Here is a 24176-nt window from a genome sequence, read left to right as displayed (position 1 = left end):
TTAAGTTTATATGCATTCTCTCTCTCTCTCTCTCTCTCCATATCTTTGGTATTAATGGGATCTGGATTCATTCTTTATTCAAATTACTATACCAAGAAGAGAGGCTTTTTGAACTTAATGTTGCAAGTCTTTTCATTCTATTGAATTTGTTGTACTGTGCTCCTTTTTTTTTTTTTGTCTTTGAGTTCTTATAGTAAGATGATAACAACTCTATTATATATGTACATATATATATATATATATATATATATATATATATATATATATATATATATATATATATATATATATATTAGTAAGATTATTTATTCTAATGCTACTTGTATAAATGTTGTACAAGTAAAAAAGAAAAACAAGAATGGAATGTGTTCTGCATACTATATACTGCCTAAACTCACAAAAAAAAAACCATAAATTAATTTTTAATGCAAAATTACATATATATTCCAAGTCAATATTTTTTGTTTATATATATTTAAATTAAATTTTTACATATATATATATATATATATATATATTTCTATAAGACCTCGTAATAAATCTAACTGATAATTGAAAATGTAATTAATATCAATATGCTTTAAAAGATTTTTTACTATATAATTATTATGGTAAAAAATATTAAAAATATTTTAAGCATTGTATTTTTGAGAAAACAGAAACTAGTTATTGGTGACTTGGGATTTGGGTGGGGATAGACGTTTAAATATTAGGGAAGAACATACATGTCATAGAATATTTCCGTAAGGGTAAATAGGTCATTTTGTAAATCGCAAAGCTATAAAATTCTCTTTTTTAATTGATCCATTTTATTTTACTTCTCTCTCTCTCTCTCTCGCTCTCTTTCTCTGTTAAAGCTGTCTCCTTTCCTTTATTTCCATTGGAACCAACAAAATCTCAGCTCAGATCAGGGATTTCAATGCAATAGCCGGGCTTTGGATCCCTTCTGTGACCGCACAACCTCGGCGGCTTCGTCTGTAATCGTAGAGTGTGGGTCTCAGCGCGCGTGGTCGTGTCCGCGAAGGAGTCAGAACCAAACAAGGCCTGTGGGGTTCGCCTCCGTCGTTCGCCTCCTCTTTCACTGCAAAGCTGCTTCATTTGGGATCTTGATCTCGTGAAATCTTAGTCCGGGGTTGGTTTTTTCTGGCGGTCGGCGGTAGGGGGGCCCCTCTCCGTCCATTTGATTCGATCCTTTCCGTTCGAGGTCTCGTTTCTATCTGTTTTGGTTGGGAATTAGATCGACAGGAGGCGCCTTTCTTTGTTTTCTTGTGTTGGGAGGTGTTTTTTCATTTCGTATAGCGGATTCGAGGTGGGATTTGGGAGAAGTTGGTGTGTTTGCTCCATTTTCTTCGTTAGATCTTAGGGTTTTCTCTTTTGGGTCTCTAATCTTAGGGTTTTTTTTTCCTTTTCTGGTTGTTAATTGTGGATAGTTTCTCTTCGTTTTTCTTTTCTCGGCCTCAGCTTCTATTTCGTAGGAACCCGATTTGAAGGTCTTCGATATCCCCATCTTGTGAGTGTTGGAATAAGGTTCCATTTGTAGGGGTTGTGATTTGTGGCACAAAGGTGTCTCTTTTACCTATTTTAAATCTGATTTCCTCCATTTCCTAATCCTTTTTGGGGAATACTATTTGGAGAGTGTGGAGATTTGGGAAATTTTCTCTCTCTTATGCAGCATGAGGAATCTCTTCCTCTCAGACTCGTTCAAAGAGACACAACTCCATGCCCTTAATCCCCAGTCATGGCTTCAGGTGGAGAGGGGCAAGCTCTCCAAATCCTCTTCATATTCCCCATCTTCCATGTAAGCTTATCGCTCTCTGTTTCTTCTATTTCTTTTTGATGTTTAGTTTAATTTTATTCACCTTTCTGTTCCCTTAAATAACAATGAGCTACCTGGTTGTATGTTTGATGCATAGTGAATCTCTTGTCAAGGTTGCCGAACCGCCGATTCTTGCCTTATTTAAGCCTGTAGATTATGTGGATGTCTTAGCTCAGATCCATGAAGAGCTCGAGTCATGCGCACCCAAGAAAAGGTCAAACCTGTACTTGCTTCAGTTTCTGGTATTTCGAGGGCTTGGGGAGGTTAAATTGCTCCAAAGGAGCCTTCATGCTGCTTGGAAGAATGCTATCACCGTTCACGAGAAGCTCGTGTATGGTTCATGGCTAAGGTACGAGAAACAAGGGGAAGAGGTTATTTCGGACCTCCTTGCTTCGTGCGGGAAGTGCTCACAAGAATTTGGGCTTCTGGATGTTGCTTCTCAGATTCCTATTGAGAATGTTGAGACGAACGGTGAATGCTATGATATTTCACAAGTTTCTAGTACTGTATTCTTCCGCATAAGGGATGAGATGATTTCCTGTGAGAGACAAAAGATTGCAGCATTGTCTACTCCGTTCAATACCATGCTCAATGGGTCCTTCACAGAGTCACATCTTGAAATCATTGACTTGTCTGAGAATGGCATCTCACCAGCTGGCATGAGAGCAGTCTCTAAGTTCAGTAGCTCAGGGCATTTAGAAGATTTATCAGTTGAAGTTTCGTTGGAGATCTTGGTTTTTGCAAATACATTCTGCTGTGAGAAGCTTAAAGATGCTTGTGATAGGAAATTGGCATCAGTAGTTTCTTCACGCCAAGATGCTGTAGAACTTATGGAGTGTGCCATGGAAGAAAATACCCCTGTACTTGCTGCTTCATGCTTGCAAGTTCTCTTACATGAACTTCCCGAGTGTTTGAACGATGAACAAGTTATTAAGATCTTCTTGAATGCCAACAGGCAACAGAGGGCAACCATGGTTGGACATGCTTCATTTTCATTGTACTGTTTGCTAAGTGAAGTCGCGATGAACATTGATCCAAGGTCGGATGTCACAGCAGGTTTTCTAGAGAAGCTGGTGGAGTCGGCCTTCAGTACTAGGCAGAAGCAAGTCGCCTTTCACCAGCTTGGATGTGTCAGGCTGCTGAGAAAGGAGTACAGTGAAGCAGAACAGCATTTTAATGCTGCTTTTGCTGCTGGACACGTCTATTCCGCAGCTGGATTGGCTAGATTGGCTTGCATCAAGGGGGACAAGCTTTCTTCCTATGAGAAGCTTAGCTCCGTGATATCGTCCTATCAGCCACTTGGGTGGATGTATCAGGAGAGATCTTTGTATTCTGAAGGTGATAGGAAGTGGGAAGACCTTGATAAGGCAACAGAGTTTGACCCTACTCTTACTTACCCCTACATGTATCGAGCAGCATCTTTGATGAGAAAACAAGATGCCAAGCTTGCATTGGCAGAAATTAACCGAGTTCTGGGTTTCAAGCTGTCTTTAGAATGTCTAGAACTGCGATTTATTTTCTATCTGGCGCTGGAGGATTATAAAGCTGCACTTTGTGATGTCCAAGCAATTCTTACACTGTCCCCTGAGTACCGAATGTTTGAAGGACGTGTATTTGCTTCCCAATTGCGGACACTAGTTAGAGAACATGTGGACCAATGGACGACTGCTGATTGTTGGCTTCAACTGTATGATCGGTGGTCATCAGTTGATGATATAGGCTCCCTTTCAGTTATTTATCAGATGCTCGAGTCTGATGCTGCAAAAGGGGTGTTGTACTTTCGGCAGTCTTTGCTTCTCCTAAGGTAGATTCTACTATCTTGTTCTTGTTATTTTTCTACTTGAGTCTTTGGTTCTTTATTATGATTATTTCTTTCAAAGCATGGAATTTTTTAAAATATAATCAACTTGTGGTTTTGGTTGATCAGGTTGAACTGCCCTGAGGCTGCAATGCGTAGCCTACAGCTAGCACGCCAATATACTGCAACTGAGCATGAACGTTTGGTTTACGAGGGTTGGATATTATATGATACTGGTCATTGTGAAGAAGGACTTCGTAAAGCTGAGGAGTCTATCTCTATTCAGAGGTCATTTGAGGCTTTCTTTTTGAAAGCGTATGCTTTGGCAGATTCAAGTCTCGATCCTTCATGTTCTGCCACTGTTGTTTCACTTCTTGAAGATGCACTAAAGTGCCCATCAGATAGGCTCCGAAAGGGGCAGGTAGCATTATCTTGCCTTTTGCATTATCCAACATTTAATTCATTGTTTATTCTTTGAATTTTCCTTTTACTTCGTTGACTAAATAATTTTAGTTTGAGACTTTTAACCTTTTATTCTGTCAGGGCACAGTTAGATTATACATTATTATTCTTGTGGAATGTTTGGAAGATAATTAAAATTTACTGCAAAGAGTCATCTTTGACGTTTTTAACAAGAGAGCTAGCCTTGTGTTGGGTTCACCTATTGAGTTTTTGATAAAGATTATTGTCTGGTAGGCCAAAGCCTCTCGATGAGGTCCATCTAGTTCAGAGAACGAACACTGTCTTCAGCTAAAAAGATTTACTGTACGCTTGCCTTCAGAACACTTGACAGTTTTCTTTGAATAGATCTTTGTTTATACCATCTAAGATAACATAACTCCATCCATCGCCAAAGCCTAACTATATAAATTGCTCAAACCAGATCCTCTAAGTTGCACTTTGCTATATCGTTTTTATTTTTCTTTTATTAATTATCTACCTTAACTGGTAAGTTGGTAACAAGGTTCACATCATGGATGCAGCCTCTCTACTTGCAAGGGTAAGGCTGCATATATAATCTTTCCCATACTTTACATTGGCAAGGGACTTGAGCACTGGGGCTTGCCCTTTTTCTATCCAGCAGTTGTCTCCTAAACATATTCATTTAAAAGGCAACAATTCATTTATCTAACTCTTAAAATATGTTATGCGTCTTACAAGTGTGATTCTACCATTAAATGTTATTCGGATTCTGTTTCCATGTTGAGGTGCAAAACCTGGCTGATGTGATTCACAAAAATTGTAGGATTAATCTAGGAGGACAAATAATTGTGTGGAGTCTTCCAGCTTATATATTCATTACGTTTTTTTGGTAAAATTTATGAATTTGCGTGCTAGGTGGATAAGCTACTAATGGTTGGGGCTGGGGTGCCATTAAATGGGGTTGGATCAGGGCCAGATGCATTCCACCCTTAATCACTGGCACTGAGGTGCCATCAAAGGGGTTGGGGCAGGGCCAGGGACCTTTGACTCCAGATTGATATCCTTTCAGGGTAGCATTTAGGTGTTGAGACTGGGACCTCTACTCTTTATGGTACAATTACTTAAACGAGCTAGACAATAAGTGGATATAGAATAAATTAGTTGGTAAATAGTTTGTTCATGTATATATTTTTTCAATACTTTGGAAAAGTATTAAGGAGAGAAGGAGAGAGTATGGCAGGAAACAAGGAAGCAAGAATATTGTTTTTTCATTGGGTGGTGGACGGGGAATAGAAGGAAACAAGTTATGTGCACCATTAAAGTCCCAGAAGATGGTATTCTAAATGCAATCATATTAATAACAAATAGATTCTAAAAAGGTCTATAATATACATGTGATAGGCATGGAAAAATCTATTTGATGATTTGTAAAATATGTGGTCTATATTGGGTTGGGTTCTGTGTAAATTTACCAAGACTTCTGAACCTAGGCCTGAGAATTCTAAATGGGTCCCATCTTGCACTCATGCCCAACCAAATGGGAGGTTGGTCCCCATCAAGGCCCTTTCAGGTCTCAGCTCCAGGTGTTGGCCTTAAATAAGATCAAGTGTCAAGTGCAGTTATTAGTTCTGATGATGTAACCTTATGCATACACAAGAGGGTGCTATATTTTGTTTAATGGTAATATTCGTTGGTTTAGACGAACTCAGCAGTTTTTGGGGCAGTTCTATGTGGTTGTTTCTCTGAAAAATAAATATGAATTGACTATTAAATCTTTAGATCAGGTTGCAACATGATCAAACCAATCATTGAATAATCTGATAGCAGGACCATTTAGTAACAGTGCATCAGCTTGGTTTGGTTTGGAGACAAATGAATGTTTTTTGAATTTTGAAGTAGCTGGTTACTGGTATATCTTAGTTGGTGGCCGACCTCAAACAGCTGGGACATGATAGTTTCATTATTGTCGTGTATATCTAGATTTTCTTCTATTGTTTTGTCCTTAATAGATAGTTTAAAATTTCACTGGTTTGAGATTGCTCCGTGAACAAATGGATGATAGTACCTTCATTTTTTCTGCATGATTGGTGAACCCAGATAAAGAAAGCTTTTATTGTGACAAACATTGATTCATAGAATTAGTAATACAGACTTCACTTCTGAACCCCTAGGCAGGTTGACCTGGCACTGATGACTTCTGTTGTAAATCATCCAAGCATCTTGTAATATAGAAAGTAGGATAATCCTAAAAACCAACTTATCACACAAAAAATAGCAATTAGGATTTGACAGAAAGGCTATGACAAAAAACATGTATGGTATATAGACAGATTTCTGCTCACTGCAGTATTGCAGACACCACTGTCAACTGTCACTTGTCCATTTATTTGTAGACAAATAATTAGAAGTGGATTCATAAAATCTCCGATAAATCCAAAATCTTTTATTAAGGCCAAGAGTAGTCTGCTGAGATGTTGTTTTGTGGACAACTACAAAGCAACTTAATACGCTCTTCTGACAGAAAAAAATGTATGAGGAAATTGCCTTTCAGTCATTGGAAAGGTCTTGTTTCATTAATAGACCCCCAAAAATCCAAAACTTCTACTCTTGAATCTTATTTGAAATTTGATATAAATATCATGTCAATGAGCAGTTCTATAGGGACTTCTTTTATAATTGTATATTTAATTATTTTGTTAAATCAGATAACGTTACCTGGGTGGAAGAAAAACATGGCAAGTTAAACTTGGAATATTATGAGTGTGTCAAAGCGGATATGAGTGCATGTGATGTAGGTTTTGGGAATGAATTCAGAAACTTAGGTGCCAGGAAATAGACATGTTTTGCTGGAAGATCTTGAAGTTAAATCATAGCAAGGGGTGGGATCTTGAAGTTAAATATGCAATAATAGACATTTGTATACCTGCAGATTTGCATTGCATGTTGATCAACTTTTAGTTACCTAAGCGGATACCTGGATGTTAAATAATATTCTATCTATTCAATCTTCAGATGGTACAGAATCTATAGATATTAGTTGGTTATAAGCCCATGTGGCCAAGTTAGAAGCTTAGTTGTCTGATAGTCTTTTTTGATTAAATAACAAGTAAACTTTTAACCTTAACTTCTTATTTGTTTGGTTTGCTGATACTATGAAAAGTCCAAATAACTTGTAAAAATTAATAGAAACATATCAGTGGACATATAGCAAGTAGTACATATTACCTCAAGAAAGAAGCACTACATTCAGTTAATATATCTCCACAAAGGTACACATGTGGTCAATATATTTCCACAAAGAATACCTTGAAAATTGTAAAGCAGATTGAAAAAATAAGTTCATCAGTGGACTAAAGTGTCAAGTTGGTAAAAGCTACAGAAGATAAGCACTTCGTCTCGGGCTTACTTTGGTCACTTTAATGAGATGGCTTGGCACAGTTGAAAATGCAGGTGAGCTGCCAGTCATAAGTAGGTTGTGAGACATCTTGATAAGTAGCTAAGCTACATATTCTAAGTTGGTATCAGCTATTCTTCGTATGATTTCTGGCTGCATCTATTGACATTTAATATGGTGGATACCCGTAGCTAGCAATGTAAGCCAGCTTTGAGATATATGTGGCCTTATTGAAGCCTCCTTTTCCCAGTAGCTCATATGACCATTCATCTATATCTCTAGAACTTTTGGTATATAACTAATTTTAAAAGTCGTAAGAATAGATTTGTAATGGAGTATATAAAAATATCATTTTTTTCACATACAATATGACACAACAATTATATAGGTTACATGTTCATCCTTGATGTTATGTCATTAGTTTCTTTGGTATTTTCATGATTGGTTGTGTGATTTTGTCACTATATATTGCTATCAAACTCCTTCAATACCTGAAACTGGAGGTCATGGTAAATGGAGAAATATGGGATATCATCTGAGCCAGAAAAAATGAAACAGGAATGCAGGACCTTCATGACCAGCAAGGTCACTAAATTTACAGTGAAAGCATTATATTATAGATTTCTGCTTTCAAATAATTCTAAAGAACTGTACATCTGGTTGCTGATGTGTGCTATTTTCCTTATGTCCTTGATTAGCCACAAATAAGCCCTATAGCTAGAGGACTTGTTTTTTTACTGAAAGATTTAGTTAAACGGAATAGTCAACACTGATTACTTGACATCCATCATAAGTTTTTATTATTTTCTGATTTCATCCTTCAGGTGGTAATGTATATATTTCTCATATGCTGGTATATTGGTCAAGCTTTTACAAACTGATTTTGCTATCTGAACCAAAATCTTATCATACTTGTAAGTGTTGACTGGTTTGGTATGATTTCCCTTGGTAGACCAAGAAAAGTAATAGAAAATTGTATAATAAGTCACTTCTGTCTAGTGCTGTTAGTAGAATGGTGGTGAGGTATGATCACAGTATACCATGCTATGTGAAACCATGTTTTTGATGCATTTACCTTTTTGATGTTAGATTGTGGTATGATTCTGTACAAATCCATGGTTTCTAGAAATTGAGGTCCTCCAAGTTGCATAATTTGAGTATCTAGTTGCTACTAGCTAGAACAAGCTCTTGAAGCAACTAACTGACAATTCTCTATATTTCTTTTCTGGTATCCAGATGGACCAATACTTGCAAATACCACAAAGAGAGATAACAAAACTGAAAAAATTAAATGTTAAAATCCTGGTTGTTTATGTATAATCTACTTGCATTTCTAAAGGTTGCATTTTTATTATTTTTCCAAAACTGAATAAATTAAATGTTCAAATGCTGGTTTTTTTATGTATAATCTAATTGCCCTTCTAAGGTTGCATTTTTATTGTTTTTCTCACAGGCACTGAACAACCTTGGAAGTGTATACGTTGACTGTGGGAAGTTAGATCTGGCAGCTGATTGTTACATCAGTGCCCTAAAAATCCAACACACCCGGGCCCATCAGGGCCTTGCTCGAGTCCATTTTCTTAAGAATGACAGAAAGGCTGCATATGAGGAAATGACTAAGTTAATAGAGAAGGCTAGGAACAATGCATCAGCATATGAAAAGAGGTCCGAGTACTGCGAGCGGGAACATACCAAGGAAGATTTGCAGATGGTGACAAAGTTGGACCCCTTGCGGGTTTATCCATATAGATATCGTGCAGCAGGTCAGATTCATTCACTTTCTTTCCCAGTAGATTTTGCTTTTATAAGATGTTTGTAAAAAGGATCCTTACCAACGTTTTTTAAAATTTAAACAAACAAAGAGAAACATAACAGTTTTCAACAAAATGGTTCAGAAAGTATGATGCTCTTCTTGCATCTCTGGAATCATTTGGGTCTATATGTCATAATATTTTCATTCTTAACTGCCAAAATTGAAACACATCATAGAAGAGGAACACATTCCAAATGATACTGAGCTAAAATAGTCCTTTACAGTATCTTGCCAAGGATGCACAGGTTATGTTACTTGGGGGAAGAACTCAAAGCCTAATACCAACATTTTCCCTAATTTGTGAGGCCTTGAAAATTGTGTTCACTAGGGTAGTCTGACCAAAACCACAGATGATGCAACCCAGAGTCTAGATCTTTCCAAACTTACTTTGTCTAATGTAAGTGGACAAATTCTTTTACATATTACTGTAAAATATATTTTATTGTATCTACTAATGATTTCTGTTATGAATTATTAAAAAAGGGTTGTTGGCAGCAGCATTTTAGTGGCCATGCCAACCTTAAGGGATCACTGCAAGCTGCAGCCCTTGGTGGCATTGCTAGCTGATGCCGGCTCAGACACTATAGTGAAGATCTTTCAAAGCCAGAACCTAAATTCCCTTCCTTCTCAGACATTTTACCTAAAAGCAATCTTACTTGAAACTTCAAAAGCTGTAAGATGCAGGAAAGAGAACATTTGTTTCCTTGTTTTTGTGTTATTATATTTGTTGTCTACAGATTCAACATAATGGGGAAGACCTAAGAACGGTTTTCATGTTTTTCATTCATTCTATTTATTCGACTAAATTCTCCATTTGTGAAAGCCATGCTCTATCAAAATCAGGTTGGCTATCTTGAAAGCCTTCAGCCCATCTAAATCGATTCCTATCACAGCCTTTCGTCATTCCTGTTGTTTGCTTCGGAGAGCTCTGCTCAGTAAATCTTCAGTGTTATATTAACAGTTCAGCTAGGTGGTCCTGTGGGTTTTGTTTCATGTCTGTAGCAGTGCCAATTCATTCTGCTAACGTGGAAGACTAAATTCTTTTCTCTGAATTGTTTTCCAGTGTTGATGGATAACCACAAAGAAAAAGAAGCAATAGCAGAGTTGACAAGGGCTATTGCTTTCAAGGCTGACCTTCACCTCCTACACCTCCGAGCGGCATTTCACGAACATATCGGGGACATATCCAGTGCACTTCGAGACTGCCGTGCTGCCCTCTCTTTAGACCCCAACCACCAGGAGATGCTCGAGCTCCACAAGCGCGTCAACAGCCAAGAACCATGACCCGACGTCGCAACATACTTACTGTATACTACACCAGATCCATGCTGCTGCACCTGATTCCAGCCAGGGTTGATCTGTACTCTTCCCTCATTTATTTTCCCTTCTAGTTCTGTATAATCCGTGTTGTTTAGATTAAGTTATTGTGTGTTGCTTGTCTACAAATTTTGGTGTGTCCAACGAGATGGTGAAAGCTGAGAGGCAAACTTTAGTAGATGGGTCTACTTGATTATCAAATCAATTGTACTTTGATGGTGTAAATCGTATCTATTCAGTTCAGGCAGACTGAACATGATTTTACCAACACAGAATTCTCAGTGATGTGCCTCAAACGATATAGAAAAAAAATGAAATCATATGAGAGGAAGTGTTTCATGAAGGGTGTTAATTTCCTCTAAGCAATTGAGAACCCCCAAGTGTCAGTGTTCTTCTTCCATCGAAAAGGGGCTAAAACATTATTTATGATATCTTTAATTACATTCAAAATATTCTGAGGGGCACATGTCTTTCTTATTATATGTTTTAATAGTAACTTCACAAATCCATTTTAATATTCTCATTTTAGTTACATTAATTTGTTTTCACATATGTTACTTTTTAATCATTTAACATTATGATCCATGAAGAACGTTTTTTTAGGTTTGCATGATATAAAATTATTTCTACTCAAAGGATTTCATTAATCTCTTCTTTCTATCCAATAATATATTCAAGATATTAATGCTTTTACTTACAAGGATTTTTTATTCGATCATTTTAATTACACACTTTGTTATTTTCTATTTCTTTATATATATATATATATATATATATATATATATATATATATATATATATATTCAGTTACCATTATATTCAAAACTCAAGCTTACAATTAATTTCAACTAAATATTTATTGAATATATTGGCATGTGATACGATTAGTGGGGACAATCCAAATAAATTGAGTCAATTCTTAATAATTTAAACTTGTCAATGTTTACTATATTAATATGTATGGCGTAATATAATTAAATATTAAAAATCGACAGGACTCGAAATTGATAATCCATATCGGTTGAAGAGTGTGGAAAGAAGTCGAGTCTGACATTAATATAATATTATTCAATATAATCTTTTAATACTTTTTTTGTGGCCTCTTTTACTATTAAGACAAAGATACTAAATTAAATTGAAGTTTCCAATATCTATCTCACTCTCTTGTCTTATCAGCATAAAGAGCAGCAATTTGTTGGTGGAAGCCGCCGTGGCAGAGAACCCTAGGCTGGCTGCATGGAGCCCGAAGAAGCAGCAGTAGAGGAGCAGCATCACAGTCCATATGCTTTGAAACGACGGCCCGTCGTTCGAGCCGAGCAGGAAGATGGTGATAGAAATGGGCGCTGACGGCAGCCATGGCAGACGTGGGGCGTGCCGCGCGCAACCAGCATGAAGATGGACAGGCGACAGGAGAGAATGCCGAAGCAGGTGAAGAAGGCGATGACGACGGTGGGCGCCACGAGCATGACCACGGTGGCGTCGACGGGGGTTGCCGAGACATGGAGGACCCATGTGGGTGAGGTAGCGGGCCTGTCCGACGGCCGTCACGAGCAGCACCGCCAGTAAATGATTATCCTTCTTGCACAGCCAGTAAGATCAGATGTGCTTAATTAATGAACATCTGAAAAGCATACATATATCACAAGAAAAATCATGTGAGATTTGTTGCAGAGAAGTCTTTAAACTCTAAACATCAAATCAAGCTGTGATAAGTGAGACGGGAACTGTTCAACAGTACGTGTGTCCTCGGCATGCAGCAACCACGGCCTTCCATGCATCAACAAATGATACCTTGACAGCATCTTCTTCCAAAACCTTTGCATAAATCTATCATGGGTTTTTGGTCACCGAGTGATGTCAAGTGTTCTGATCCACAGATGACTAGCATTTTTCTACTCTCCTGAAGGTTCATTCAGATTGTATATGACATCAAAACAAGTCGACATGTTTCGTCTCTGAGAGAGAAACACGAAGCCCTTCTTTAGTCACATATCTATTGCTCTCATGAAGTGGAGGCAGCAGGTGAAGTTGTTCTTCCTTTGTAGGGTGAAAACATTGGAAAGCACAAAAAAAGGCTCAGTAAGCATGGTGATATGAAACACCAGGAGAAAGAGAGAGAGAGAGAGAGAGAGAGAGAGAGACAGCATACTTACATTGTCTATCTCTTGTTCTTTGTTTCTGGTAGAGAGAGCGAGAGAGAGAGAGAGAGAGATTTCTGTGCCCAACAATGGGAAGAAGTGAGGCTGTCACAGCATGACCTAGCAAAGACTAACCTCGATGAACACAAACATTGTTATTGCAAGTGTTCTGGTCATTCAGTGTTAGATCATGCTGGCAGCTTCACTCATTCCCCTGAGCACTTCTCGGTAGGCCTCACTGAACCATTTCTCTGGAAAGATAAACAACACATCACACATGGAAAAGAATCTTGATGGAACAATGTCACACCAGGAAGATGAAAATAACAGCTCAAAAAGATCATGAAGGAAAAGGAAAGATCCTAGTGATGGAGAAGACAGGAAGAGAAGCCAAGAAAGAAGACACACACACAACATGGAACAAGCATGTAAAGCACAATGATGAGAAGAAGAGAAGAGACGAGGGTAAAGAAGCATCAACTCCAAGTATATCACACTCATAAGCCCCACCAACTGGATTTATAGAGGGAAGAATGGAGTGGTAGGGTGGTGGTGCAAAAGTGAAGACCATCACACAAAAACTATATTATATGATCCAAAGACAAAACTAAAGGTGGTTGAGACTCATAAAATAGAGAGAAGATCCGAGAGAGAGAGAGAGAGAGAGAGAGAGAGACAAGGAGAACAGCTAGCACCAGGGTTTGTGTGTTAGCTAGGGAGGTTTAGGGTTACAGTCTCACCAGTGCTACATGTATATATAGGGGAGGTTTAGGGTTGCAGCCTGCAGGTTGCAGGGTGGAATCCAGCACCACCAAAGGGTTGAAGACAGCCATATGTTTGGGACCGTACTCCCATGCGGATTCAGAAGAGCGATTACTGGCTCTCAAAGCCTTGCTATATAACGTACATGGGTAACCACTACTGCAGCCATGGCATGCATCACAAGATACCAACTTATGTTAAGGCTAATATAGTTTATGTCTTCCAAGGGGGATCAGATGGAGCTTGTGTGCTCCTCGTGAACCCCTTTTCAAAGCTTTGGCCATGGCGAAGACGAAGCTATATATGTGTCTTTTGTGGTGTGCATATATATAGTACACGTCCAGATTAATCTACCCACAACAAGTCACATCGGCCAAGAGAACAAAAAAAACCAAAGAAGGGCTCTGCGGATGAGAACAAAACTGAGCTTATGGTGTGTGACAACATGTTGTTGGATGGAAGAAAGGGTGGTCTCTAAGCTTGTCAAACTGGAGCTGCTGAAGCAGTGCAAGCGAGTTCCGAGAGGCATGGAGGTCGGTACAATAATCACTGCTTAAAAGGAGTGATGATGATATGCAATAGATGTTGCAATAAATTGATGTTGGGAATTCGTCCGAAGAAGAATTCCGGATGTGATTGAGCAGATACGTGTTGCGTAGACACAAGAAGAAGTCGAAAGATCTGTAACCTATTCAGCTCCTTCAAGCATAGGTTGTCAAATCTTTAGCCTCTGTTATCTCATCTAAAAGCTTCAGCTAATGAATTTGTGTATGTCTTATTCTCGTATATCATAACTAAGCATACTTAAAATTATTGTTATTCAAGTATTCAGCACTCTAATCTACTGAAATGTCACCCACCCTTCCTATCAGCTTAGTTCACCAAGTGAATCCCCATTAATTTAAGTTCAAACCTTGAGAAATCCTAAACTCAATTTATATCCGAAATGAGTGAAAATTTTCATCCAAATAACTAAATTCCTAATTCCGAATTATGAAAGGAACAAACTGCAAATGCAAATTTACATTGTTGAATAAAGTGTTGAAGAGAATAGAAGATAAGAAGAATTATTAAATAAGTTTTATTGAAGAAGCTTGAATGCATTAACATCCTTATCCTATTTATACATATTAAGAAGAAGGATCTCCCTCAACAACAGAGTAGAGAGATTTCCTCGTATAATTGGGGAAATCTTATCTGCTGTTACAAAGTCTTTGTCCATTAAGCATCTTAAATAATTAGTAATTCCTATATCCTTTTCGACAAATATTTGTCAATATTAATGTCCTATTCTCCGCTAATTTTTCAAGTTCGATAATAGGTTTTATGATGGAAGGTGAAAGTAATTTAAACCAAGAAGACCTTAAAAAGACTGTTGCTTGGTAATTAGTTCACAAAGCACCTCAAATTAGAGTTGGCATACTTAAAATAACTTTGTAATCTGTCTTCCATATTCTCATGTTTACTATTAATCAAAGTCTTGTCAATGGCAAGCATGGGCACTTCCTCATAAATATTCTCTCGAAGCAGTAGTACTTCAACAAGGCCAGATTAATTCCATCAGGTACACAAGATGCATATTTTGAGAAGCCAACCAGCTTAACATCCTTCAGAATTCTTTACATCGTCAGTAGCAGTTCTCTCTGAATCTAAAAACGCATAAAATTAATCAAATTATCATTTTATGGATGATGATTGATTGATTGATCATGTTTCGACTATCTCAATGAAACTGAAACCGTGTGGCATCCAAATCCTATGTGAACAATTTACATGACATTAACATTTCTCACAAGCAATACTTGCAGGCAGTGAAGCAACTCGCTGTTGAGTCCTTGTAAACCCTAGAACAAGAAAACCTGAATTCATGGTCCATGCAGTAGTAGTCTTCTTCTGCTTTTCTTGTCACCACCATTGAAGTGGTGACACGACAAGCACAAGCATTGCCGGTCGATAGATCAGGCTTCGATATCATGTCAAGACTGCTTTGATCGAATGGATTGGGACCATCATCATCACATAACCATTAAAGCCTCGTTATCTTCTGCGTCACTTGCACATGCTCGAATTAAGCATGCTTGACCGCTCAACAAAAGTATGAGATTGTTTTCCTTCTAGTTTTAGATTGAAATCCTACAGTGGCAACTAAGTTTTCGATGGGTTTCCTACATCTTCATGGCATGCTTTTGCTGATAAAAAGAAAAAAGAACCAATATACCATTTAGATCAAATCCCTGTGTGAGCTTTTAGCGAAAAGGTCGTCATAGGTTATCTCTCGGCTAAAAGTTTTCAGCAACAATCCTTCAACTGATATTATGAGTTCTTCATATCCTATTATTTTTCAACTCTTTTTTGTTATGAGTTCTTCATAATTTGGAAGATTAGGCATCATCACCACATAATTGACTTACTTGGCCATAATCATCTGAGCCACCTCTTCATTAGATATCTTCTCCCTAAGATTTACCATCATATTATTAAATCATGTGAATTAGGTAAGATATATTATAGATAGAAAGAAAATTCAATTATAACAAGAGTCCTTAAGAGATTATCTTGATGGGAGAGACTCTCCAAATTATGATCTTGACAGGAACTTCTAGAGATGAAACATTAATCATTAAGATTATAGTGTATTTTCAATCTCCTTTAGTCCATAATCCATCGCTTATAGTGGTATCATAAAGGATAGGAAGAGAGGAGAAGACAATGATATACCTACAGATCAAATAAGAACTTTCTGAATGACATCGAAAGGTATGCATCGTATATTTGATCTATCGTTATTTAATTTTAATTTCTCACAATAAATTTTTCTACATAACAGTAACATAATCATGATATTTATTCTTATAATTATTATTAGAACTATGTTTTTAAATTAAATACTTTAGATATGTTTATTAGCACCCTTCGCTTGTGAAAATATGTTGTTGTTGATATCCTTTCTATTTAATCTATCATATCACTTACTTACGGACGATACGAGGTTCCACGTATTTGAACGATGGACCACCATCAACAGCTTGTTGTTGGTAATAGTATTGTTGAGAGCGACGACTTCCAATAGTCGCTAGCTTAATCACAGGCAGTGACTACGTACAAATGCTACTATACGTAGCAAAATCATCGTAGGATGCGATAGTCGAAGAAGACCACAAGCGACTACAATAGTGTCATTTCTTGCTACCACTATCACACCAATAAACCTGCCTTGATCGCAAGCGATTGTAATAGTGCCACTACAATGGTTGTCAATTACTAGTATAAGGACAGTTGTTATCTCGCGTGTGCATAGTCATACATAGGCACAATGACACAATACGATACGATGACCGATGAGATTATTGATCGATAGTATAAGGATAATCGGAGGTGATGCACAGACAACAATTGCATGCCTCGCATAGCAACCGTAAGAAAGAAAGAAAGAAAATTAGAAGGATTTTTATATTATAATTTTACCCTTATAAATCTTTTTAATTTTAATTTATATCCTTTTAATTCTAATTTATATCCTTTTGATAGTTATACTCTTCAAAAATTAAATATTTTCTTTATACATTCTAAAAAAATTATAAAATTTAATTATAGCATAATTTGTTAGAAGATACGATCAAGATAGCTTTCGGATGCTTTTTGATTTGACTCGAATTCAAATCTGATGACATTACACCTACGCATTAAATAAATTTGTTTAAATAACACCAAAAGATACCCAACATTTATTTTTGATCTATTAAAATTCTTTAGTAGCATAACCACACGATAATTCAAATATCTGTCATTACGAGAATTCTATTCTGACGAGCCACACAATCTTATCAACTGGTAAAGGTGTGAATTCTCAAGCTTTCGTTAAGAGCCATGCAGTTAGCAAGTGTTCGGGAGTCACCATTCAACGCATCAGAACAAAGAAGCCATGACCGTGCCGGGCGTCTCGACCTCCGACGACGACAGTGGCGGCTCGATCTCCGAAGGGTTCGGCGGAAGGACCTCGGGAGGAGGTTGGCGTGGCAAGATATCCGGGGGCGGCACCGGTATCTCAGGCTCAGGCGGGGAAGGGATGGGCGGCCGTGGAAAGTCCGGCCCAGGTGTTGGTTCCGGAGTCCTCGGCTGTGGCGGGTCGACCTGAGGAGGCGGTACGATCTCCGGCGGGATGTCGATACCTGGCACGTCATCGGGAGGGGGCAGAGGCCACTCCCGCGGTGGAGCCCGCGGCACCTCAGGCGAGAACGGGCCGTGCGTCGCAGAGCAAGAGAGTGGTTTAGGTGTCAGCCGTTTGAGACGGTAAAGAGAGGGCTGTAGAAGCCGCAAGTTTCTGCTGCTGCTTCCTGCTCTCACCGAGTAGCAGCAGAGACGGACGTAAACGGTGGCCTTGAGAAGGCTGACGGTTGACGCCATCGCTGCCTTTGCACGCCCTGGGGCGGTAGCTTTTTCTAGGCAATGTTTTGAGTGGTACAGTGCATGTTGATTGACACGCGTATGAACACAAACAGTGAGAGTACACGTGGTAAAGATTGGAAAATGCATGCATGAAGAACGCATGGACACCCACGTCTAATGATTTCATCATGTTGTTCCCGACTCGTTAGGTAGCCTGTTGAAATAACTCTCACTCGACTAGAACCACTATTTTATACAATTAATGATTCAACTCCCAGACTTGACCGAACCTTCAACAACAATAGATGACAAATGAAGAACTTGATAGAAATGGAAACAGTTCAATTCTTGGCATTGCTAAGATCCAACATAAAAGCTTTATCAAAAACGAACTCAGACAAGAACGAGCAAAACAAAAGTAAACCGAGTTCAAAATGACGTTCCACATATGGCGTTCCTACCCTTTGCCATGACCAAATCGATCGAATCACCTAATTTGATGCAAAATTCTGTCGTAATACTTGTAATAAAATCACCAAGTGCCGACCACCCAAGTCTCACTGTGTCTCACCAAGCCACTTGGAAAAATTCTCGAACTCTGCGTAATCACTGTCGGAGATCATCGTCTTGTACCATGCCCGCCCAGCAGACTTGATTGCAGCAGCTTCTTCCTGAGAAAGAAGAAAAAACAACCGAGCTCAGTGCAAAAGCATCACCAAGAAAACATGGCTAATTATGTACACAATTCTTGGATGCTTTTGAGCTTAGAATTCCAAGCTGTAGTTGGTATTCCTAAGACGAGCCTTCCCCTGTTCAAGTAGAACGCATCCTTGAAAGCCTCAATATCAGAAATATTCAACGGAATTGAATGGATTTACAATCTACATATTATTTAATACCACATGATTGGATGACTGATTTTGGCCAAAATCAAGTGGTAAGTATGACTGCATTTGAAGTACGGCATGTATGTAACAGCATATAATATAGCAATAAATTCTAGTTATTTCCAAACCACTACAGTATAAACAACAACAGAAAAACAAATTGGACTCCCCGAAACAATTTAACCCACTAATAGACATGTCTTAAATTTATTAAAAATAAGAGAGATATAAAACCAGATGGATGGGAAAGAACTATATCCAAATTTGGCGCCAAAATATCATGCTTCAATTCTATAAGAGAAAGAATTTGAATAAACCAAGGGATAGTTCCAAAGGAATAAACTAATAATTGGTGAAATAAATACCACCAGAGGTTTAAACATGTATCTAATCACATTCTAACACATGTCAAATTCATATTAAACATCAATGTCAAATATTAGTTTATATGTTGATATATTGCTTATATGTTTTCTTTAATCGACCCAAGCACATCAGAACAGTGGAAATAACTGCAAACAACATAGGCAGGAATTGACATGTAATTAGCTCCAATATAATTCTATCAGCAAACTATTAAGCAGAAAAATACTGACACTATTCTATCTAAGCATTGCCAAATAGATTAATTCTCACATAAAGAACTATACATGATGACGACGGTATAACAAATGCAATACCTTGGGGAGTTGGGTCCTCTTCTTGTCGAGCTTCTCCTTCTTGGCCTTGACGCGCTGCGCCTCGGCAAGTAGAGACATCCTCCTGGCGGTCTTGGCGTAGGGGTTCAACTTCAGAAGCGTGTAGAGATTCTTCAGTGGGTTCTTCTTCAGCGTGTGCCTCTTCACCTCCTTCTTGATGGGTCGCACAACCGACTGCACCTCATCCGAGTTGATGATCCTCGAGAGATCAGCATTCAGCATCTTCGGCCTCGGAAGCACGTACCCCTTCTTCTTCTCGGACGGCTTATCGAAGGTTCCATAGATCGAGTCCAGCTTCTCGAAGGCTGACTTGGTCCAGATGATGAACCTGCCGATGTGGCCTCCTGGGGCTAGCTTCAGAAGGTTGAGACGCTCGACATTGGCCACATCGACGCCGGGTATGTTACGGAATGCTTTGACGATCTTGGAACCTTCGGTGCCGTACACGATCAGGGGACCCTTGCGCGAGATGTAGCGGCGGTTTCGCATCTTACCCTTGCCGGGGCGGATTCCCTGGGTGTCCTTGGCCTTCTCGGCGTCGGGGAGGGCGCCGATCTGCTTGAGGATCTTGATGGCGGAGGCGGTCTTCTCCACGCCCTCGGCGGAGTCGGAGACCACGAGGGGGATCTCGGGGACGGATTCGATCCGGTGGCCGCGGGCGAGGACGAGGGACGGGACGGCGGAGGCGGCGATGGCAGAGGCGACGGCGTAGCGGCGCATGTTGATGTTTACGCGGCGGTGCCAGCGGCGCCAGGTCTTGGTGGGGGCGAACATGCGACCACCACGGCACATGTTGCCGAAGGCACCCTGGCCGGCGCGGTGGGTGCCGCCGCCAGGTACACGGGGGATACGGGAGACGGCGCGGCCGGTTCCCCAGGACTCGGCAGAGGTCTGGTGGCCGGCGCGCTTGGAGACGGCGTAGGGCTGGCGGCTGTTCTTGGACAGATTTGCGTGGGCGAAGCGGACGACGTCGGGGCGGATCGGGGCCTTGAAGGCGTCGGGCAAGGGGACGGCGGCCGGCGCGTCGGTGGCCATGTCGCCCTCGAGGGGCTGCACGGTAACGAGGGGACGGACGGCGGCGGAGGCCATGGGAGGAGGAGAGCGGTGGCGGCGGTATGCGGCGCTGGAGAATGCCCGACTTAGGGTTCAAGGTGACCAGCGGCGGGGCGGGTTGGCATTATATAAGGCGTGAGCGGTGTATTAGGGTTCGAGTAATCATGACCGTCCGTTGGGTTTTGATCGGTGAGTGATACGATGAGATGAGAACGCAAGCGGAGACTTGAGTGAAGGCCCATAGATCGAGCCAAGCCCATACTTAAAAAGCTATTTAAATTTAAATTATGGAAATATGTAACATTTATTTAAATTTTCCAAAAAAATAAATATTGTGATAATCATAATAATTCATTTACAGTTTCGAGTTGCATTTAAATGATTACTTAAATGAGATGAACGATAATGAAATACATGTATGTAGGTGTTTATATTTTGTAATGATATGTATTTAAAAATTAAATTTTGATGAATAAACATCAAAATATCTCTATTTGGTTACTTCATCAAACATAGGCAATCTTTCAGTTAAATGGAGTGGAGGATAGATGTCATGAAAGAGAATTATGATGTATGCTTTATGAAGTCTCCCGATAGATGCAAGAGGACGGCCCCCTACTCTATCTAACCGTGAGAAACGGTAGAACTAACTAATAGAGAAAATATGAACTATGAAATGGCTAATTATCTTCATCTAAAATTAAATTAAATTAAATTGATGAGGTTGTAAATGCACCAAAATGTTAGTCGCAAGCTCGATATTACTAAGATATCATGATACGTATTATCTTATATTAGAGCATTAAATATATTTAAAAATATATATTTTAAAATATATATTGAGGGTTCAATACATATTTCAAATGTAATTTGGTATTTGATAGTTTTTTTCAAATATTTTTTTTTTCAAAAATAGATGTTGTATTAGAAATGCTTAAATTATGATGATATCTTAGGATAGCATTAGTATTTCCGTATTTTAATAGAATGTTAATATAATTTTTAAAATAATTTATAATATTATCTAAAATCATAAAATTATAAATATGATTTAGTGAAAAATCAATATGATTTATGTCTTCGATAAAATGATTTTTTTTAAAATATTATATATTTATATGATTGCATTTTTTTAATTTATTATATATCTAGATTCTATGACTTTTTAAAGATGGTAACCATTCATCTATTTATTTTATTTTTTTCAGTAAATATTTATTATATAATATTTGGTAAACTTTTAAAATATAATTTTATCATATAACACTCATATCAATACATATTTAAAATATAATATTGATTTATTATTTATCAAATATTTAAAATATTTCACACCTATATGTTCATTCAGATTCTCTACGCACTAAAAACACTATGAATATATTTTCAAATATAATCTAAATGAAAAATCACAAACTATATATTTATGGGTTAATTATATATTTTTCCCTATAATTAGTCATTAATTCAATCCATTGACATCCATGTAGTTTGGAACATTTAATCTCAATTTTTTTTCTTTAAGCTGTTGATTATACTGATAAAAGATACGGCACATATGTTGGCATAGATAAAAATACACAAAAAAAAAAATTGATAAAAAAATAATTTTTACTTACCACTTTTGAGTCAACTCTACTTCTGTCGAAAGATCCAAATAATCATATGCAAATGTCTCAAACCCCATAAGTCAATATAAATTTTCACAGGAAAAGACCCATGATTGTGTTAGATATATAGATCAAGACACCTAAACATCCATTGAATGACTTAGATGGCTAGTGTTTGTAAAATTGTAGAGATCAATGTCTTGAAAAAGATATGGTGCCACTTGAGATAAAGAATCAAGAAGACTTGGAAGTCAAAAGTGAGTTGCAGATTCTATATTTTCCCCTATATTTAGTTATCTTTAGTATTTCAATCCCTAGACTTAGAAAAATTATATTAGATTCATATAGTTTAAAATATTTAATCTCATTTTTTTCTTAAGTCGTTGACTTTACTGATACAAGATATGACACATGTTGTCATAGGTAAAGACATAAAAAAAAAAAAAGATAAAAAAATAATTTTTAGTTATCGCTTTGGAGTCATATTTGAATTATACTTTGCACCTCTCTTGTCAAAAGTTCTAAATAGTCATATGCAAATGTCTCAAACCTCTTTTAAGTCAATATAAATTCTCACAATCGTATTCAAATTAAATTTTTTGATAGCATCGCTAAGGAAAAGACCTATGATTATGTTAGATATGTAGATCAAGACACCTAAGAATCTATTGAAGAACTTAGATGGGTAGTGTTTGTAATATTATGGAGATCAATGTTTTAAAAGATGAAGAAATTGACTATCTATGTGAAGAAGATATGGTGTGACTCTAGATAAAGAGTTAAGAAGGAGATTTAGAAGTCAAAGATGAGTTGTAATTTGTGATTCTTGAAGTAATACCATGGGAAGCGCTCCTCGAGATCGAGGGTCATGTGAATGTTGTAGACACGATAAAAAAGAGTGAGATTAAGGATCGAAACTTTACCATTAGTGATGACCATGCATGATTGTTGGAGTGTCGCCAGAATAGTCATCATCCTCCTCCTTAAGGTGGAGGGAGTTTGGTTTGATCACGAAAGCTAGGGTTAGTCATAGTCGAGTCGAAGGGAAGACCTTCCTCCTTAATCTTTTATTAAAGCATCTATCAATTTTGACCTTTTTATTAGGAACATTATTTTTTTATTTATCTTTTTATGTTATTTTTACATATGAAAATACTGTCATATTTTTTTTTCGATAACGATGATATTTTTTTTTCCGATAACGATGATGACGTAAAGAAAATAAAATTAAATATTTTACATGTCAATGTAATCTTTTAAAGCCAATGAGTTAAGATGCTAAAGATGATATTACATGGGCCCATATGTAATTAGCCTCATGTTTACCTTTACTTAACATATACAGCATAAATTACAATACATAAATATTTGATAGCATACATATGTAGTTACAAACAATTAATATATAGAAAAATTATCATTACTTGAAAATATGATAGATTTAAATGAGTTTATTTTATTTAACTCTTGGCGTGGCCCCCACAGTTTCACGGCCCACATGAGTTAATAATAGAGTTATGTACTCCAATCATATTAACCATACATGTTATCATTTAGGAGTTATATGTGATGAGTAAAGTTATTACATATATATATATATATATATATAATTAACAAAATAAACATAATACATATATGTTAATATGTATTATATTGAGTATTTGTTTCTCAGGTTTTTTTTTGTGGGTGGAGATATCAAAGGTACAATCACTTTATTCAATAATAGAGTAATTGGATTGATGGCAATCTTTTTGATCTGTTTCTATCAAATATACAAGAAAAGTGATCGAGAACAAAATAAAAATGAAACGTCGATCCCTTAAAAAAAAGGAAAAAATATAAACAAAGAAGAGACAATTCGTCCAAATTATATAAAGGCATTTAGTTTCGACCTTTGAGTGTTCGGGGCCCACGTGGAGAACACGTGGGCCGCGCTGCTCCCCCTGTACGACCCTCGGTATGACGTCAGCCCCTCCAGACGCACACGTGTATGGATCCCACGCCTCAGTGATGTAACCACGGTTTGCCCTCGGAGGTCTTCAGGGGTGATTCGGTCGAGCTTGGCATGGGGCCCACACGAT

At 37.9% G+C, this 24176-nt stretch overlaps 3 protein-coding genes across 3 annotated transcripts; 1 reads left to right on the top strand and 2 right to left on the bottom strand.

Annotated features, from left to right (window-relative positions):
• The first annotated feature begins 826 nt into the window (after positions 1–826).
• On the top strand, positions 827–10836 carry LOC103983113 (ETO1-like protein 1). The gene is made up of 5 exons (XM_009400282.3): positions 827–1798; positions 1914–3620; positions 3744–4035; positions 8885–9194; positions 10308–10836. The coding sequence occupies exons 1-5, from the start codon at positions 1674–1676 to the stop codon at positions 10526–10528; spliced, it is 2655 nt and encodes an 884-aa protein (XP_009398557.1). The 5' UTR covers positions 827–1673; the 3' UTR covers positions 10529–10836.
• Positions 10837–17367: 6531 nt separating this feature from the next.
• Positions 17368–17865, bottom strand: LOC135672185 (sulfated surface glycoprotein 185-like). Its single transcript, XM_065180642.1, has one exon. It carries the CDS (start codon positions 17863–17865, stop codon positions 17368–17370), a length of 498 nt encoding a protein of 165 aa, XP_065036714.1.
• Positions 17866–18174: 309 nt separating this feature from the next.
• LOC135661656 (large ribosomal subunit protein uL4z-like) lies at positions 18175–20593 on the bottom strand. The gene is made up of 2 exons (XM_065176533.1): positions 19415–20593; positions 18175–18518 (listed from the first exon to the last, which is right to left on the bottom strand). The coding sequence occupies exons 1-2, from the start codon at positions 20519–20521 to the stop codon at positions 18405–18407; spliced, it is 1221 nt and encodes a 406-aa protein (XP_065032605.1). The 5' UTR covers positions 20522–20593; the 3' UTR covers positions 18175–18404.
• Positions 20594–24176: the final 3583 nt, after the last annotated feature.

Source organism: Musa acuminata, chromosome BXJ1-4 (genome assembly GCF_036884655.1).
Source record: "Musa acuminata AAA Group cultivar baxijiao chromosome BXJ1-4, Cavendish_Baxijiao_AAA, whole genome shotgun sequence".
Taxonomy (NCBI): domain Eukaryota; kingdom Viridiplantae; phylum Streptophyta; class Magnoliopsida; order Zingiberales; family Musaceae; genus Musa; species Musa acuminata.
Note: the sequence above shows the minus strand (reverse complement) of the source record. Positions and strands in the feature narration are given on the sequence as shown.

What these genes read in the sequence shown, in the direction of transcription:
- LOC103983113 (XM_009400282.3), top strand. Translation starts at nt 1,674, where the DNA reads ATGAGGAATCTCTTCCTCTCAGACTCGTTCAAAGAGACACAACTCCAT. An exon ending in TCATATTCCCCATCTTCCAT is followed by an intron (nt 1,799 to 1,913) that starts GTAAGCTTATCG and finishes TTTGATGCATAG; the next exon opens with TGAATCTCTTGTCAAGGTTG. An exon ending in ATAGGCTCCGAAAGGGGCAG is followed by an intron (nt 4,036 to 8,884) that starts GTAGCATTATCT and finishes TTTTTCTCACAG; the next exon opens with GCACTGAACAACCTTGGAAG.
- LOC135672185 (XM_065180642.1), bottom strand. Translation starts at nt 17,865, where the DNA reads ATGGCGTCAACCGTCAGCCTTCTCAAGGCCACCGTTTACGTCCGTCTC.
- LOC135661656 (XM_065176533.1), bottom strand. Translation starts at nt 20,521, where the DNA reads ATGGCCTCCGCCGCCGTCCGTCCCCTCGTTACCGTGCAGCCCCTCGAG. An exon ending in AGAGGACCCAACTCCCCAAG is followed by an intron (nt 18,519 to 19,414) that starts GTATTGCATTTG and finishes CTTCTTTCTCAG; the next exon opens with GAAGAAGCTGCTGCAATCAA.